We start from the raw sequence: 19,296 nt of genomic DNA on the forward strand, positions 1-19,296 counted from the left end.
GTGAATCTCCTCTGGACCCTTTCCAAGGCCAGCACATCCTTCCTTAGATATGGGGTCCAAAACTGTTCACAATACTCCAAATGGGGTCTGACCAGAACCTTATACAGCCTCAGAAGTACATCCCTGCTCTTGTATTTTAGCCCTCTCGACATGAATGCTAACATTGCATTTGCCTTTCAACTGCTGACTGAACCTCAAGGACTCCTTTGTGTTTCTGATTTCTTAAGCATTTTCCCATTTAGAAAATCGTCTGTGCCTCCATTCCTCCTTCCAAAGTGCATAACCTCACACTTTTCCATCTGCCACTTGTTTGCCCACTCTCCTAACCTGTCCAAATCCTTCTGTAGCCCCCCGCTGCCTCAATACCACCTGTCCCTCTACATATCTTTGTATCATCTGCAAACTTAGCGACAGTGCCTTCTGTTCCTTCTCCAAAATCGTTAATTGATTGGCCATGACAAATTGCTCCTTCGTGGCAGGGGGATTAGGAGGGTAAATGTGTGGGGTTACGCGGATGGTGCCTGCGTGGGACTGTTGTCAGTGCAGGCTCGATGGGACAAATGGCCTCCTTCTGCACTGTAGATTCTATGATTCTATGAATATTGTCATTTGTATTGGTATATAGTGAAAAGTATTGTTTCCTGCGTGCTATACAGACAAAGCAGACTGTTCATAGCGTGCATGAGGGAGAAGGAATGGAGAGGGTGCAGAATGTAGTGTTACAGTCAAAGCTAGGGTGTAGAGAAAGATCAGCTTGATATATGGTAAGTCCATTCAAAAGTCTGATGGCAGCAGGGAAGAAGCTGTTTTTGAGTCGGTTGGTACGTGACCTCAGACTTTTGTATCTTTTTCCCGACGGAAGAAGGTGGAAGAAAGTATGTCTGGAGTGCCTGGGGTTCTTGATTATGCTGGCTGCTTTTCTGAGGCAGTGGGAAGCGATAGACAGAGTCACTGGATGGGAGACTGGTTTACGTGATGGACTGGGCTACATTCACAACACTTTGTCGTTTCTTGCGGACTTGGGTAGAGCAGGAGGCATACCAAGCTGTGATACATCCGGAAAGGATGCTTTCTATGGTGCATCTGTAAAAATTGATGTGAGTCATAGCGGACATGCCATGTTTCCTTAGTCTTCTGAGAAAGTAGAAATTCTGAGAAATTCTCCCATTACAAAGAAAATTTTCAACATTATTCGAGGACTAGGCTCTGTAGACGCTGTCAAAAGCTAGAGATTTTGTTTTGGTGTATTGATCTTTTCACACGTGAGAGTGCATCTGCTGTCCTTAAAATATCACGATTCAAAGTGTTGACAACACAAGACAATGAGGAAGAAGAATTCTCAAGAACCTGTTCTGAATAGTTGATTGATTATTTCAGCATTCTGAACTGGAAATTCTGATTGTAATTACTGCCAGATGAACACTTCATGTATTTATCTGAAGGCAATCACTAAGAGCTCCTCCACCAACATCACCAACATAATAAGCAGGAATTTCCACCCCCGAAACTGGCGGGCATCGCCGAGGGACAGGAAAATTTGAAGGGCCATTAAAAGTCAACGACTCTCCAAATGTTCCTGTTTCGCCACGACATTGCACCCACTCCCCACTCCCCACCCCGCCCTCTCCCCCCGCCCCCGCCCTCTCCCCCCGCCAGTGTCAGGGCCAGAAAATCCCACCCAATGTCTCACTCTTTGCAGTAAATTTTCCGGTCGTGCCCGCTATGGGAATTGTTGTGGGCAGAGTGGAAAATTTGAAGGATCATAGGCTTAGGACGGGCGTGACCAGGAAATTCTAGTCCTGAATGGAAAAGTGCTGGAAAATCTCAGCAGGTCTGACAGCATCTGTGGAGAGAGAATAGAGCCAACGTTTCAAGTCCAGATGACCCTTCAGGTCTTATAGATGATCCTTACAAGAACAGCATCAACAATTTCAGCATTATATTTGGATATAAACTAATAACATTTAAATAGCCCCCTGGTGGACATTGTTGTTTGTACAGTCGCCACAGGATGTAACAGTTCATATCTAAATGTAACATAGAAAATGTATATGCCATGTACAGTCATCCAGGCTCGAAACATTGTCTCTATTCTTCCTCCCAGATATTGTCAGACCTGCTGAGATTTTCCAGCATTTTTGTGTTTTTGTTTCAGATTCCAGCATCCACATTATTTTGCATTTACCTTCATCATTAAAGCTCCTTCAGTGACAGAGAGTGGATTATATCCCATGAGGGGATCAGGATTGGAAGGACCTCGCACTCGAGAAATAAGGGAGACAAGGCTGAAATATTGGGATAGCTCAAAGTTAAACGGTTTCCGTGCTGTGTTTTTTTGAAACCAAGGGGGGAATTTTCGTATCCTGCCCACCACGGGAATTGTAGCGGGCAGAGGTGGGTGGGCGGACCATGCAAAGGGCTGTTGACCTTGGGTGGGATTTTCCAGTTTTGGGGCGAGCGTGGCTGGAAAATTCCACCCCAAGTGTCCCCTGAAATCCACTTCACCTCACTGAACCTGACATGTTCTTTCAGAATGGTTTTTGCCTGAGACACTTGCCCTCTGCACCTAGTAACAGCCGCCTGTAACAACCACTTGAGACAGGCCTCCAGGGCACACTCTTTAAGAGATGTGTTTGGATGCTGCACTTCAGATGGCCTGACAAATGACTTCAAACACTGCGTCGCACTTGAGAAGCAAGGCACTTGATTGCAGCTTATATCTTGAACACTTGTACAAACATTAGCCCTCTACACAAAGCTCTCCAATTAAGCGACAATCCCTGACAGAACTTGTATTGCTATCTCCCCTCACACATGTGGCACTCAAAGGCTATCTTGCGGAGAACACTTCACTGTGTTCTTTTTTAAACTGTTACATTTCTCACGTAATGAAAACGAACACAATCCCCCGAGTAGGTCTCTCGCTAAACACAATTTCATGCAAAACTGAGCTGTAGGGCCCAGGAGGGTCGCACCTCCACTCCTGAGGCTGTCTGGTACTCTCTCAGCCAAAATGACATCCATTGCTGGTGTGAAATGGAGTTACATTGCGATGATTTGTTCGTAGAGTCATTGCGGAGCAGAAAAAGGCCCTTCGGCCCATTGTTCAATAAGCTGTTAACTGGGGCTCAGATGGCAGCACGTTTGCCGACGAATTTCCAGGTTCTGGTTCCGCCCTAGGCTTGAATACAGAAATCAGCGCTGACGCTTTGGCGCAGTGCGGAGGAAGCTTTCCTCCGTTTGAGATGCATCTTTTTTTTAGATGAGACCTTAAATTGCCTATTTGGGTCGAGCATAGAGTGATGGAGCAATACAGCATGGAAACAGGCCCTTCGGCCCAACCGGTCCATGCTGACCCTGGTGCCCTCCCAGCTAGTCCCAAATGCCATTGTATGGCCCATACCCCTCTAATCCCTCCCCATTCAAGTACTTATGTATTCCCATCCTTGTACTTGGGATATGAGAGATTCCATGACACTATGTGAAGACGAGCAAGGGAGTTATTCCTGGTGTCCTGCCCGTGCTTGTCCCTCAATCAATCATCACAAAAACACAACTGACCTGGTCATTGGTCATCCCCTTATGATCTTCCACTCACGTCTTCAAGTAACTCTGAACTTCACGGTGGAACTTTCCCATCCTGCCTGCCACAGGAATCATACCGGGCAGGACACAGACCTTGCAAAGATCCGTTGATCTCAGGTGGATCTTCCAGTCTTGGGGCGAGCATGGCTGGAAAATCCCACCCCATGTCATATCTGTGAACAGAGATTTCTCTATTTCCAAATCCCTCCCTTGTGGCATCCATTCTGTTGGAAGCCTTTTATCACTGCCAATTGTGTGAAGGGACTATTTCCCCCAGCTCTCTGCCTGTTAGCTCCCTGCCAGTTTACTGGCCAGGCCACAAGGATGCTCCAAGTCACAGAATCCCGACAGTGCAGAAAGTGGCCATTTGGCCCATCGAGCATGCACCAACAACAATCCCACCCAAGCCCTATCCCTGTAACTCCATGCATTAACTTGCCATTCCCTCTGACACTAAGGGGCAATTTTAACACAGCCAATCAACCTAACCCGCATATCATTGGAGTGTAGGAGGAAACTGGAGGAAACCCACGCAGACATGGGGAGGATGTTTAAACTCCACACAGAGCTGGAATTGAACCTGGGTCCCTGGCGCTGTGAGGCAGTAATGCTAACCATTGTACCATCATGCCGCCCATAGGTCTGTTAGCCTCAGTTTGAGTGAGAACTTCTTGTGTGCAATCTCATCCAATGCTTCATTTAAAAAAACACACACAGGTATCCAGCATTCTCATCCATCAGGTAGTCCTGTCAAAGCACCTTACTGAGAGATAATCATACATTTCAATTGAATGTAGTCAGTGCACGCAGGGAAAGTACATTTCCACATTAAGGACTCTGACATTTCGGAAGGTTCTAAAAGAAAAATCAATTCTGATTTTTGAAAGGGAGGTAGCAGGGTGAGGGTGCTATCTATCGGAGGAATGGGAGGAGGCTGTTTAGCCCTCAAACTTGTTCTGCAATTTAATGAGATTGTGACTGATCTGCAACCTAACTGCATACACATGAACATTACTAATGATCAGATCATTCTCACATTTCTGTGAAGGGATCTGGCTTTGTGCAAACAGATGACTGCTTTTCCACACTTTACAGAGGCTACACTTTAATTGGTTGCAAAACACTTTGATACATCCTGAGGTTATCAAAGGCAATAAATATATGCAAGTTCTTTCCTTTAGGCATTAAGATAAAAAGCTATCTGTGTCAGGGTGCTCAGGACTGATGGCAAAGCTTCATTTTGATTCCCCGTCATTAGCTGCTCCTTGACTTGGTGGTGGATGCCCTGGAGGTCATAGTGCGGTGGTCACGGACAGCCCTAGGTTCACACATCGACATCCAAAACGGGCCACCAACACGAGCTGCTGCCAACTGAAATCCTTTCAAAAGAAAATACATGGACAAAACTCGCTGAAGCATCATCTCGTCTTCAGCTCTGACAAAGGGTCATCCAGACTCGAAACGTTGGCTCTGTTCTCCCTCCACAGATGCTGTCAGATCTGCTGAGATTAACCAGCATTTTATGTATTTGTTTCAGATTCCAGCATCCGCAGTATTTTTGCTTTTATCTCATGGAGCAAAAGACTGTCTCTGACAGAAGATTGGAAAATGGAGGGCAGTCTTTAGAATCATAGAATCCTACAGTGCAGAAAGAGGCCATTCGGCCCATCAAGTCTGCACCAACCACAATCTCACCCAGGCCCTATCCCTACATATTTACCCACTAATCCCTCTAACCTATGTATCCCGGGACACTAAGGGGCAATTTAGAATGGCCAATCAACCTAGCCCGCACATCTTTGGACTGTGGGAGGAAACCGGAGCACCCGGAGGAAACCCACACAGACACGGGGAGAATGTGCAAACTCCCCACAGACAGTGACCCGAGCCGGGATTCGAACCCAGGTCCCTGGAGCTGTGAAACAGCAGTGCTAACCACTGTGCTACTGTGCTGCCCAGCAGATCTCAGCAGATCTGCCATTAAACTTTCTTTAAAGTTTACTTATTAGTGTCACAAGCAGGCTCACATTAACACTGCAATGAAGTCTAGACATAGTTCAGATCAAAACCTTCTGCGAGAGAGGATCAGCGAGCAGAATGCATGTACACAGAATCTTTTCAACACGTGTGTGCGCACATGCGCGCGTTTGTGTGCATGCATGTGAGTGTGTGTGGGTGCGTGTAAGTGCGTGCATGTATGTTTATGTGCGCAGGTAACAGAATATATGAAATATGTTGTCACATCACATTGGGAAAATTCTCTTTCACACCAAATGGTTTGCCTGCTTGTTCTGACAAGTTTATTTATTATTGTCACAAGTAGGCAATGAAGTTACTGTGAAAATCCCCCGGTCGCCACACTCCGGTGCCTGTTCGGGTACACTGAGGAAGAATTTAACGTGGCCAATGCATTGAACCAGCACGTCTTTCGGACTGTGGGAGGAAACCCACGCAGACACGGGGCAAACGTGCAGACTCCGCACAGACAGTGACCCAAGCCGGGAATCGAACCTGGGTCCCTGGCACTGTGAGGCAGCAGTGCTAACCACTGTGCCACCGTGCCGCCCACTGAGAGGTTTGGGTGATAATTTTTCATGAAGTAGCCATTTGATCTTTTGCAAACAGATAGGCGAACTGTAAGAAACTCATTCCCAGAATAAGAAATAAGCATTTTATGAACAGAATCCCGTCAGGCTGCTTCCTCGCTCTTCATCCCCATCACTGGACGAGACTTTCTTTTCCCAATTAAAAATGCTTGAAACACTCACGTCGATATTTTGTAACTCGTTGCACCCAATTAAACATCTCTTTCATCTGCCCCATCAGGATGAGGAGCCAGCCATTACATCACACTGTCTGGGATTTTAATTTTCATTTTGGCGGGCAAGAAAGAAAAGCCATAACAGTTCCCTTTCAAAGCCAGGCATCTAATGATGAATACATTGTATGTGGTATCCAAATCACTTCTTCAAGCCAACATCGACTGCGGTGATTAAGGGCTCGCCGTTTGGACAATTCTATAGGCGAAGAATCTTTCTCAGAATTCAGTGCTGAACTCTAATTAAACACGACTCCGAGGGGAGGGGGGCCATGATGTCACCAGTCCAACTGAACCCTCCAGCATGCTGCCAACCTGTCACGGCTAATTTTGCGGCGGACACAAGTGACGGGATTGAACAAGGAAGGGAGAAGAAAAGGAGCTTACTTCAAAGGCCAGTGTCTCATTAGTCGGCCCTGCTGAGTACAGGCTCTCTGGTGTGTTAAACGAGCGGTGGTAGTCGAACACAGCCCCTCCAAAGCTGAACTGCCCTGGCCAATCGACTGTCCAGTCCCCCGTCAGGTGGTATTTGCCCTTCAGGCTTCGCACTGCCAAGTAGCTCGTTGAGATCTCCAACTCACGCACATGAATGCTGCGGGCCCCAGCCGGGACCGTGACAAGGGCGTAGTACTCTGCGCAACCAAAATAGAACAAAAATAGAATTAGCCATTTAAAAATAATGTGTCACATGGAATGTAAAGGGCTGGAAGTTAAGATTCTTTACAGTGCGAAAGGAGGCCATTCGGCCCATCGAGCCTGCACAGGCAACAAACCCACCCAGGCCCTATCCCTGTAACCTCCACCTATTTACCCTGATAACCCCCCTGACACAAGAGGACAATTTAACACAGCCAATTCACCTAACCTGCACGTCTTTGGACTGCGTGGTTGGCACACCGATTAGCACTGCTGCCTCACAGCACCAGGCACCCGGGTTCGATTCCAGCCTCGGGTGACTGTCTGTGTGGAGTTTGCACATTCTCCCTGTGTCAGCGTGGGTTTTCTCCGGGTGCTCCGGTTTCCTCCCACAGTCCAAAGATGTGAGGGTTAGGTGGATTGGCCATGCTAAATTGCCCCTTAGTATCAGGGAGATTAGCAGGGTAAATATGTGGGGTTGCGAGGAGAGGGCATGGGTGGGATTGTGGTCGGTGTAGACTTGGTGGGCCAAATGGCCTCCTTCTGCAATGTGGGGATTCTATGAGTCTATTAAACTGGAGCACCTGGAGGAAACCCACACAGACACAGGGTGAAGTCCGCAGTCACCGAGGCCGGAATTGAACCCGGGTCCCTCGCACTGTGGAGCAGCAGTGCTAACCACAGCGCTGCCCTATGTTGTGCTACTGTCGTACAGAGTTTAGGTCAGACTCTCTGCATTCAATTCTGGGAATTACACCTTAGTGGAGGCCGGGGGGTGGGTTGCGGGGCGGCGGGGGGGTGGGGGTGGGGGGGAGAGACACACATTTATCAGAATGATACCAGGGCTAAATGAGACCAGGTATCATCGATTATGGTTGTATTTCCTTGACTATGGGGTGATCTAATTGAGGCATTTAAGATGATGAGAGGAGTTGACCAGTTGGATAAAACCATTTCCTCTCGCGGGGAGAGATCAGAAAAAAACAGAGAGCATTATATCAAACTTGGAGTTTGGGGCTTCAGGAATAATGCCAGGAAACACCTCTTCACAAACAAGGGCAGTGGAAATCTGGAACTATCTCCCTCAGAATAGTTTCTTTCCTGTGTTTATGTTCACAGCGGCGTGCTGTACATCCAGATTCATGTCAAATTCTGAAAGCAAACAGCAGCTTTGGGAACGAACCAGGTGTTACCAATTCAGCACCGACTCTTGATCCAATGAAGTGCATTTCTGACTTTTTCCTGCTTCTTGTGGTTTTATTTTTTACCCCTGGTGGGTCGCATCATAACTCCCAGACTTTGAAGAATGCCAACATGCCGAACAGCATGGATCACCTTTGCAGAAGCATTCTTTGCCCCATAGTTTATGCTGGAATGTTACGGTCATTCATGCCGGTGGGATTTTCCCATCCCGCTGCAGTGAATGGAGATTTGGCTGGGCGCCAAATTCTCCGACCTCGTGTGCAGCGGGAGCGTGGCGTGAATGGTGGGGAAGATTCCATCCTTGGACTTCATTTCTGATGCTGCTATTAGACCTTAAGAGGAGGAGAAGCAGGCCATTCAGCCCATCGGGTCTGCTCTGCCATTCAATGAGATCTGCTCTCCTTATCAAAGTCAGAATTGACAGATCGAAGGAGCAGGCAACACTGAGATTCGAATGCAGAACCACAGTCCTACCAGCATCTTCTTGATTGATAGCAGACTGATATGAGAATAAGCATAGAACTTAGAGGGTTAAATTATGAGGATAGGTTGCATGGTACTGATTTACATTTGCGAGACAACAGAGGATTAAGCAGTGATCTCGCTGAGGTGTTTACGATGACTAAGGGATTCATTAGGTTAGATAGAGAGAAACCATTTCCTCTCACGGAGGTATCAAGAATGAGAATACCTTAATCATAGAATCAAATCATCATAATCATGGAATCCCTACAGTACTGAAGGAGGCTATTCAGACCATTGAGTCTGTATCGACAATAATCCCACCCTATCCCCATAATCCCACATATTTAGCCTGCTAATCCCCCTGAAACCAAGGTAATTTAACATGGCCAATCAACCTAACCCGCACATCTTCGGACTGTGGGAGGTAACCGGAGCACCCGGAGTAAACCCACGCAGACACGGGGAGAATGTGCAAACTCCACACAGACAGTGACCCAAGACAGGAATCGAACCCAGGTCCTTGGCGCTTTGAGGCAGCAGTGCTAACCACTGTGCCACTGTGCTGCCCAGCGTTCAAGATCTTTTCAAGATCGGGGCGACAAGGTGGCACAGCGGTTAGCACTGCTGCCTCACAGCGCCAGGGACCCGGGTTCGATTCCTGTCTTGGGTCACTGTCTGTGTGGAGTTTGCACATTCTCCCCGTGTCTGCATGGGTTTCCTCCAGTTGCTCCGGTTTCCTCCCACAGTCCAAAGACGTGCATGTTAGGTTGATTGGTAAATTGCCCTTTAGTGTCCAAAGATGTGTAGGTTAGGGATATTAGCGGGATAAATGCGTGGGTTTTCAGGGATAAGGCAGTGGGTGGGCCTAAGTAAGATACTCTGTCGGAGAATCGGTGCAGACTCGATGGGCTGAATGGCCTCCTTCTGTACTGTAGGGATTCTATGATTCTAGATATGGGGGAGGTACCAGAGCATTAGAGAGTAGAAAACTCTGCTACCCTTATTCAAGAAAGGGTGTAAGGACAGTCAAAGCAAGTATAGGCCAGTTAGTTTGACATCAGTGGAGGGTAAAGTTTTTGAATTCTTAATCTGGAAAAGAAAATCACCAGGAACTTGGAGAGTTTTGAGTTAATTAAGGTGAGCCAGCATGGGTTTGTAAATGTCTGACTGAACATAATGAATTTTTTGATGGTGTGACAGAGAATGTTGATGAAGAGAATGCAGTGGATGTTTTCAATATGTGTTTTAAGAAAGTGTTTCACAAGGGGGTCACAGAATTGATGCTTATGAAACAGGAGGGTCAGTGTGTAATTGGATAAAAATAATTGGCTTAAAGACAGAAAGCAGCTAGTTGGAGTAATGATCATTTTTTGGACTGGCGAGTGCCCCTCAAGGGTCAGTGCGAGGACCAGTGCAATATATAAATGATTGGATCTTGGAATATGTTAAAGTTTATTTATTCATCACAAGTAAGGCTTAAACTAACACTGCAATGAAGTTACTGTGAAGTTCCCCTAGTCGCCACACTCCAGCGCCTGTTTGGGTCATTGCACCTAATCAGCATGTCTTTTAGACTGTGGGAGGAGGAGCACTCGGAGGAAACCCACGCAGACACGGGGAGAATGTGCAAACTCCACACAGACAGTGACCCAAGCCGGGAATCAAACCCAGGTCCCTGGCGCTGTGTGGCAGCAGTGCTAACCACTGTGCCACCATGCTGCCCTATGGAACATGGAATCAAATTTTAAAATCTGCCAATGATACAAAATTTGAAGGAGTAGCGAACAGTGAGAATGTGATGAGTAGCCTGCAAGAGAACGTGGATCATCCAGCAGAATGCACAGACAAGTGGCAGTTGGAAATTAAGACGGAGAAGTATGAGGTGATGCACTTTGTCAGAAGGGATGAGGAGAATCAACATAGACTTACTGACACAATTCTAAGACGTATGCAAGGACAGAGGGACCTGGGGGTGCATCTGCATTGACTTTCCAAAACAGGTAACATATAACATATATTGTGAGAATGGTTCTCAAAGCTGATGAGATCTTGGGCTTCATAAACAGAGGCATTGAGTACAGAAGTAGGGAAGTTATGTTGAATCTAGGTAAAGCTCTGGATGAACCCCAGCTAAACTACTACATCCAGTTCTGGTCAGCACATTTTTGTAAAGGCCTGGGGTGGGTGCAGAGGAGGTTCACCAGAATGGTTCCAGAAATGGGCGTTTTAGTTACACGGTTTGGGTGGAAAGGTTGGAGACTTGCCAACAAAGGAAATTGAGGGGAGATTTGATAGAAATGTGCAAGATTATGACAAACTCAAATAAGATAGACAAGAAACAATTTTTCCCATTAGCTGATTGTACAAGGACCAGGGAGACATGGATTTAAGATTTTGGGTAAGATTTGCCGGGGGGAAAATTTGAAGAAGAATCTTTTACACAGCGAGTGGCAATGACCTGGATCTCGCTGCCCATGAGATTGGTGGAAGAAGAAACAGTCAATGGCTCCAAAAGGTAATTGGATGGGGACTTGAAAGAAATCAACTTACAAGGCCGGGGGAATGAGCGGGGGATTGGGATGAGCTGAATTGCGCAGCAGGGAGCCAGCATGGTCTCCATGGGCTGAATGACCTCCTTCTGCCTGATAAATGACTCCATGACGTGGCTGAAGAATGGATGGATAGCACACTCCTTCTGCCCTGTTTATTTCTGATATACTTGCCATTTGCCCGGTGCTGTTGATGGTACTGCCCTCTGAAGAACTTGCACGTTGAATTGTCTCCATTGCATAATCCGCAGGCATCCACCACAGCCTTTGACCCCAGTACACGATCGCATCCCACTGCCTGAAGGAACAGTTCACCAATTACACTTCAATCAGCTACCTCAGCACAGATTGGGACTCGCACCTAAAGCCTCTTTGTTGTGCCTGGCTCGGATAATCATTGTCTGAACCAGCAATTATGGGAGTCCTGCCCACATTATGTTTAACACCCACGATGTATGACAATGCTTGACAGAGTGCGCAGGCAGCCAAATCATTCCTTGGCTTCTGGCAATGTTTCTCAAGCACAGTAGCAGCCGAGAAAAAAAACTATTTGGCTGATCTTGCTCTTTGTATGTGTAATGTAATGGGGAACAGTCAGAGACATGGGGTAGGGAGATGCAGTAGAGTCATAGAGGTTTACAGCATGGAAACAGGCCCTTCGGCCCAACTTGCCCATGCCGCCCTTTTTTTAAACCCCTAAGCTAATTCCAATTGCTTGTATTTGGCCCATATCCCCCTATACCCATCGTACCAATGTAACTATCTAAATGCTTTTTAAAAGACAACATTGTACCCACCTCTACTACTACCTCTGGTAGCTTGTTCCAGACATTCACCACCCTCTGTGTGAACAAATTGCCCCTCTAGACACTTTTGTATCTCTCCCCTCTCAGCTTAAACCTGTGCCCTCTAGTTTTAGACTCCCGTACTTTTGGGAAAAGATATTGACTATCTAGCCGATCTGTGCCCCTCATTATTTTATAGACCTCTATAAGTTCACCCCTCAGCATCCTACGCTCCAGAGAAAAAAGTCCCAGTCTATCCAGCCTCTCCTTATACCTCAAACCATCAAGTCCCAGTAGCATGCTAGTAAATCTTTTTTGCACTCTTTCTCGTTTAATAATATCCTTTCTATAATATGGTGACCAGAACTGCACACAATATTCCAAGTGTGGCCTTACCAATGTCTTGTACAACTTCAACAAGACGTCCCAACTCCTGTATTCAATGTTCTGACCGATGAAACCAAGCATGCCGAATGCCTTCTTCACCACTCTGTCCACCTGTGACTCCACTTTCAAGGAGCTATGAACATGTACCCCTAGATCTCTTTGTTCTGTAACTCTCCCCAACGTCCTACCATTAAGTGAATAAGTCCTGCCCTGGTTCAATCTACCAAAATACATCACCTCGCATTTGTCTAAATTAAACTCCATCTGCCATTCGTCAGCCCACTGGCCCAATTGATCAAGATCCCGTTGCAATCGGAGATAACTTTCTTCACTATCCACTATGCCATCAATCTTGGTGACAGTATAAGGGATTCATTCTAAATGTGCAAGAATTCTAATAGAAACATAGAAACTAGAAGCAGGAGGAGGCCATTTGGCCCTTCGAGCCTGCTCTGCCATTCATTATGATCATGGCTGATTATCAAATTCAATATCCTGATCCCCCTTTCCTCCCATATCCCTTGATCCCTTTAACCCCAAGAGCTAGATCTAATTTCTTCTTGAAATCAGACAACGTTTTGGCCTCAGCTACTTTCAGTGGGAGTGAATTCCACACATTCACCACCCTCTGGGTGAAGAAATTTCTCCTCACCTCAGTTCTAAAAGGTTTACCCCTTATTGTCAAACTATGACCCCGAGTTCTGGACTCCCCCACCATTGGGAATATTCTTTCTGAATCTACCCAGTCTAATCCTGTTAGAATTTTATAAGTCTCTAAAAGTAAAGTAAAAGCTTATTTATTAGTCACAAGCAGGCTTACATTAACACTGCAATGAAGTTACTGTGAAAATCCCCTAGTCGCCATACTACGGCACCTGTTCGGGTACACTGAGGGAGAATTTAGCATGGCCAATGCACCTAACTAGCATGTCTTTCAAACTGTGGGAGGAAACCAGAGCACCCGGTGGAAACCCGCGCAGACACGGCGAGAACGTACAGAATGTGCAGACTCCGCACAGACAGTGACCCAAGCTGGGAATCGAACCTGGGTCCCTGGAACTGTGAGGCAGCAGTGCTAACCATTGTGCCACTGTGCCACTCCATGAGGTTCCCTCCGACTCTCCTAAACTCCAGTGAATATAATCCTAACCAATTTAATATCTCCTCATATGATAGACATGCCAACCCAGGAATCAGCCTGGTAAACCTTCACACACTCCCTCTATAGCAAGGACATCCTTCCTCAGAGAAGGATAATGAGGCAGTATACATCACCACAGGAAGTGACACAGTATCTCATGATCTTGCTCTCTACTGTAGACCTCATGGTAGTGAAGCCATAGTAGGATATGTTCCAATAAAGTTAACATTTCCCTTACCTCTGCACACTGTAACACAATGAGACCAAGATTATTATTGTATGTGGTTCCCAGTCTGCTCATCCTCTTGACAATTTGAGCGGGTGAGGAACATCTGTGCAGTGAAGACCATCTCACCTTCCACAAGGTCATGGCAGAGTTCACTGAAGCAACAACACTTGTCCTTTTTGTCTCAGACTGTGTGAGACGGCCGGCAACTACAACCCAGGGAGTTGAGCCCTTCAAATTTCGATATCCTAAACTTAAATCACTTGAACTTGACTGGAAGTTACAGTGAGGCTTTCCTAAAGAGATGAACCCTTTGACCTTGACCAGGGTCACTTGTAAAAGAGGAAGGTTGAAAAACTGAGCTGTCACGGAGCTATCGACAATAGAGCAAATTGGGCATGTCCACCAACTCAAAATGACTGCAGCGGTGAGGAGTTAACTCAAAGAAGAGGAGCAAATCGAAGACAACACACTATGTATGAAAAAGAGAGCTAGGTATTTTACCTCACAAATGCCATCAATACAAACGTCGAATTTATTCTCGACACAGCGAGTTCCATCTTTCACTTTGTTGGACATGGCAAAGAAGAAGTCAAAATCTTCAGCTATGCAGTACAACTTGCAGACATCTTCATCTGTAAACACAAAATAAGGGATCATGTCACTTAACAACATGCCACAGGGTGGTCTGCAGATGCCGTATTTATATAACCGTCAACAACTAAGGCCAGGTCAATCCACACCGGCTTGTATGGGTTGCAGACTGTATCTCATCAGGCAATGACAAGAAGAGACACAAGACAGATGTGTTAGTCCCTGCACTTCATGGCAGCTTGATCCACAGGCTTATCCTGCAGGCACTTCTGATAAGACATTTTTAAACAGTAGTAAACAAAAGGTAGAGGCTGTCAGTGCAAGCACTCAAGCTATGGAATTCAAGGCACCAGGACTGACCAACAGCAGATGCTTTATTGGATTGAAAGCACTACTTCAGAAAACTCCTGTTCTGGGGTGTACACCTTTCCATTACTGACTATTTCCACAGCATTAGAATATTTACAACACAGACAGAGGAAATTCAATCCAATTGTTTTCTGCTGGCATTTAAGCTCCAACCAAGACTGCACCCACTCTCTTTTAATCTCACCCCATTGACGTATCCTTCCATTCCTTTCTCCCTTATGTGCTTATCTGTTGTCCCCTTAAATGGGCTGATGCTGTTCATCTCAACCGCTCTGTGTGGTATTAAATTCTACATTCTCATCACTCTCTGAGCAAAAAAAAACTGGAGATGCTGGAGTTACTGAATGGTCCTGGCAGCATCGGGGGAGCGAGAAACAGAGTTAATGTCTCAGGTCAAAAGGATAAAAACAAATTACTACGGATGCTGGAATCTGAAACCAAAAGAGAAAATGCTGGAAAATCTCAGCAGGTCTGACAGCATCTGTAAGGAGAGAAAAGAGCTGATGTTTTGAGTCCAGATGACCCTTAAAGGGTCAATCTTCTGTTTAAAATTGGAATAGGCTGACTTAGCACATCGTGCTGGAATGGATGACCAGCCTGTAACCATTCATGCTCAATCAAGGCCTCAAAACCCCTTAAAGGGTCATCTGGACTCAAAACATCAGCTCATTTCTCTCCTTACAGATGCTGCCTGACCTGCTGAGATTTTCCAGCATTTTCTCTTTTGGTTAATGTTTCAGGTCAGTGACCTTTGGCCTTAATCTTATGCGGATGGAGTTAAGATACAGACCTCCAGGCCAACCATGACTCCATTGAGTGGTGGCACAGGCTAGAGGGGCTGAATGGTCAACTCTTTTTCTTCTGTTACTATCACTGAGGTCTTTAATAGTTCCAGCAGGTTCTGACAGGGAGATGCGTTGGGCAGATAGACGGAGTGTGCAATAGAAGGGGTGGCGAACACCACCATGGGTTTAAGGGGTTGCACAGACTCATTCAGAAGAGGAGCACTGGAGATCCTGTTTAATAATAACACGGGTAATATCGAAAAATAAACCTCCATCATACAGCTCATCTGATCTTCCTGCAAAGTTTCCAAGGGTGGGGTGGAGCGGATAATACGGGGCCATTTGATTTCAACCAGACTTAAAATTACCCCCAGTGATATCGGCAGAATTGAGTGAACAACTGATGTTCGGCTCAATGTGCCACTTTGGCAGCCATTTCACACACATTTATATCACAAAAAATATAAATCAATTTTAAACAAACGTATCCTCAAACATGTCATGTGGGTGGAGAGTGAAGGAGGATTAGGTTCAGGTTTGACAATAGCCCAGGAAAAAGAAACAACAGAATAAGGTAAAAAATAACATTTATAAAGCTACTTTCACGACCTCAGGGTTTCCCACAGAACCCCTACAGAGTTGAAAGGGGCCACCCGGCCCATCAGATCTTCACTGGCTCTCTGCAACAGCAGATTGAGGCCCTCCTGTCCGCTCTATCCCCGTAACCCCATGCATTTACCATTGGCCAATCCCCCTAACCTGTACATCTTGGGACACTAAGAAGCAATTCAGCATGGTCAGTTCACCGACCCTACACATCATTGTGACTGTGGGAGGAAGCTGGAGCATCTCCACGCAGACACGGGGAGAACGTGCAAATTTCACACAGACAGTGACCCAAGCCCGAGAATCGAACCTGGGTCCCTGGTGCTGTAAAGCAACAGTGCTAACCACTGTGATACCGTGCCACTCCAATAGCACTTTGCAGCTAATTAGATTCTTTTGAAATGTAGTCACAGTTGAAATGTAGGAAAAGTGAGTGGAGAATCAGTAACCAGAGAACACAGATTAAAAATAATTGGCAAAAGAGCCACACGGGATTGTTTACTATCTGAACAAATTGCTGCAATCAGAAAGAACTGATTGAAAGATTAGTGCAAACAGGTTCAATAGTAACTTTCAAAAGGCCTTTGGTTTAAGTGCTTGAAAAGGACTATGTGGAATGTAGCAGCAGAGAGGGATTAATTAGACAATTCTTTCCCATGAGCTAGCATAGAAACAAATGGCCAAAGGACCTTTGGAAGCAACAACAATCTGATGGAGATCTTTAATGAAGAGCTCAGTGAGGTAGATGTAGAGAAATGCTTCCAATTGTGTGGGAGCCCAAGACTAGAGACCGTAAATATAAGACTTAAAACCAAAAGGAATTCAGAAGAAGAATCTTTACCGAAAGATTAGGAAAATGTAGAACTTGCGACCAATGAGTACTTCTGAGGTGAGTCGGAAGGATTAATCTAAGAGAACCAAATAAGTACATGTGGGAGAAAGGAATAGAAGGCTTTGATGATAGGATGAGGTACAGTTGACGAGTTGTGCCGCCGTGCTGCTGGTTGTGCCACCAGTGGCATGATGGCACAACTGGCAGCACGGTGGCACAGTGGTTAACACTGCTGCCTCATAGCGCCAGGGACCCGGGTTCGATTCCCGGCTTGGGCCACTGTCTGTGTGGGGTTTGCACATTCTCCCCGTGTCTGCGTGGGTTTCTCTGGGTTCTCCGACTTCCTCCCACAATCTGATAGACGTGCTGGTTAGGTGCATTGGCCATGCTAACCTTTCTGTCAGTGCACCTGAACAGGCAACTAGGGGATTTTCACAGTAACTTCATTGCAGTGTTAATGTAAGCCTACTTGTGACACTAATAAATAAACTTAAACTCATCGGAATACGCACACCAGCACCAACCCATTGGCTCAACTGGACTGCTTCAATGGAGTGGAATTCTACAAATTGCCCTAAATTGGGGACTAGCTTGGCACTCACTTGCACTCTCTTCCCCTTTCCCAAAGCATTGAGCCTCTACATTTAAATATTTACCATTGACCTTTGTGTAGGGCTTCCACTTGTAGTACCATCCCCTGAAGGGCTTGCTGTTGTACTCGGCGCATTGCTGGGCTCGGAACAGGACGCTGGTCTGCTGACAAGGCTGAATGTTGCACATCTGATAGATCCGATTGGAGCCATAGCAGAACTTCCCACCATACTGAGGCCTAAGGAACAGAAAAGATCACAAGCCTTAGAGACGCTCAAAGTCATTTGATTTTTCATTAAAAGAGGAGTTAATCAAACACAGGCAAGCTGAAGATCTACAGCCGTTAATATTTAATTTGTTGTTTTCTTTCAGGTTGCCAATTCTCCACCCCACCCTGGTGGGCCTGTGTCATCCCGGCTCCAGGCCCTTTCGTACCTCATTTAAAGGGCCATTATTCATATGGGAAACTAGGTAATGCATAAAGCCTGATCCTTTCATTTGTCCCAGCTTGTGTCTCAGTTGGTATTACACATACCTCTTGAGGGGAGAATATTCCCGTCCCGCCCGCCATGGGAATCGTAGCGGGCGGGGGGCAGACCATGCAATGGTCTGTTGACCTCGGGTGGGATTTTCCCATTTTGGGGAGCGCGCGACTGGAAAATCCCGCCCCCTGAGTCAGACGTTTGTGGGTTCATAGAATCCCTACATAGCAGAAGGAAGCCATTCAACCCATCGAGTCTGCACCGACAACAATCCTGTCCAGACCCCATTCCCGCACCCCACGTATTTACCCTGCTAATCTCCCTGACACTATGGGGCATTTTTGCATGGCCAATCAACCTAACCCACACATCTTAGGAGGAAACCGGAGCACCCGGAGGAAACCCACACACACATAGTGAGAATGTGCAAACTCCACACAGACAGTCACCCAAGCCAGGAATCGAGCCCGGGTCCCTGGCGCTGTGAGGCAGCAGTGCTAACCACTGTGCCACCCCAAAAGTGACTTGGATATATATTTCTAAAGGAAATATTTACAGGATTAGAGAGGCAGACTAAATGGATAGCACCTTCAAAGAGCCACAATGTCCTCTTGTGTTACGTGATTATAAGGGCAAAGTATCTCTTCCTGTAGAGAGAGGCAGCTGGTTATACGTAACTTGAGGGGTACCACTCAGAATCACAAAGTCACACAGCTCAGAAGGAACCCATTACTTTGACAGATTTATCCTACTAATCCTAGTTCTTTCCTCTTTGCCCATGCCACTATAAGATTCTTCCTTCCAGTATTTATTTAATTCATTCTGAAAGTTACTGCTGCATCTGCTTCTGCCACCCATACAGGCGGAGAATTCCGGAACAACCACAGTGAAAAAAACTGTTCCCATGTCGCTGCTGGTTCTTTTACTGATTGGTGGCAAATGTCCTTCATTTACTCTGTTGAAACACTTGACAATTTTGAACATCTCTATCAAATTTCTTCTCAACATTACAACACTTCAGAATGTCACATTGTCTATAAGGACTTCTTGTAGCTTTGCACATCACGATATTAATGCAAGCTCCTTCTTTTCGGCTCAGGACAATAAACACAGACGCCTGACAGGAGTCATCATAGAAATCATAGAAACCCTACAGTGCAGAAGGAGGCCATTCAGCCCATCGAGTCTGCACCGACCACAATCCCACCCAGGCCCTACCCCCACATATTTACCTGCTAATCC

General features: G+C 46.1%; 1 protein-coding gene across 1 annotated transcript in view; it reads right to left on the reverse strand.

Moving 5' to 3' along the window:
- The window catches only part of adamts18 (ADAM metallopeptidase with thrombospondin type 1 motif, 18), a 249,863-nt gene that overhangs the window by 60,203 nt on the left and 170,364 nt on the right, over window positions 1-19,296 (reverse strand). The window contains exons 12-15 of the mRNA XM_078210979.1: window positions 17,638-17,810; window positions 14,300-14,430; window positions 11,431-11,554; window positions 6,791-7,035 (exon numbers count right to left, since the gene is read on the reverse strand). Coding sequence (XP_078067105.1) covers window positions 6,791-7,035; window positions 11,431-11,554; window positions 14,300-14,430; window positions 17,638-17,810 — 673 coding nt within the window. The remainder of the gene's footprint in view (window positions 1-6,790; window positions 7,036-11,430; window positions 11,555-14,299; window positions 14,431-17,637; window positions 17,811-19,296) is intronic.

Source organism: Mustelus asterias, chromosome 4 (assembly GCF_964213995.1).
Source record: "Mustelus asterias chromosome 4, sMusAst1.hap1.1, whole genome shotgun sequence".
NCBI classification, from domain to species: domain Eukaryota; kingdom Metazoa; phylum Chordata; class Chondrichthyes; order Carcharhiniformes; family Triakidae; genus Mustelus; species Mustelus asterias.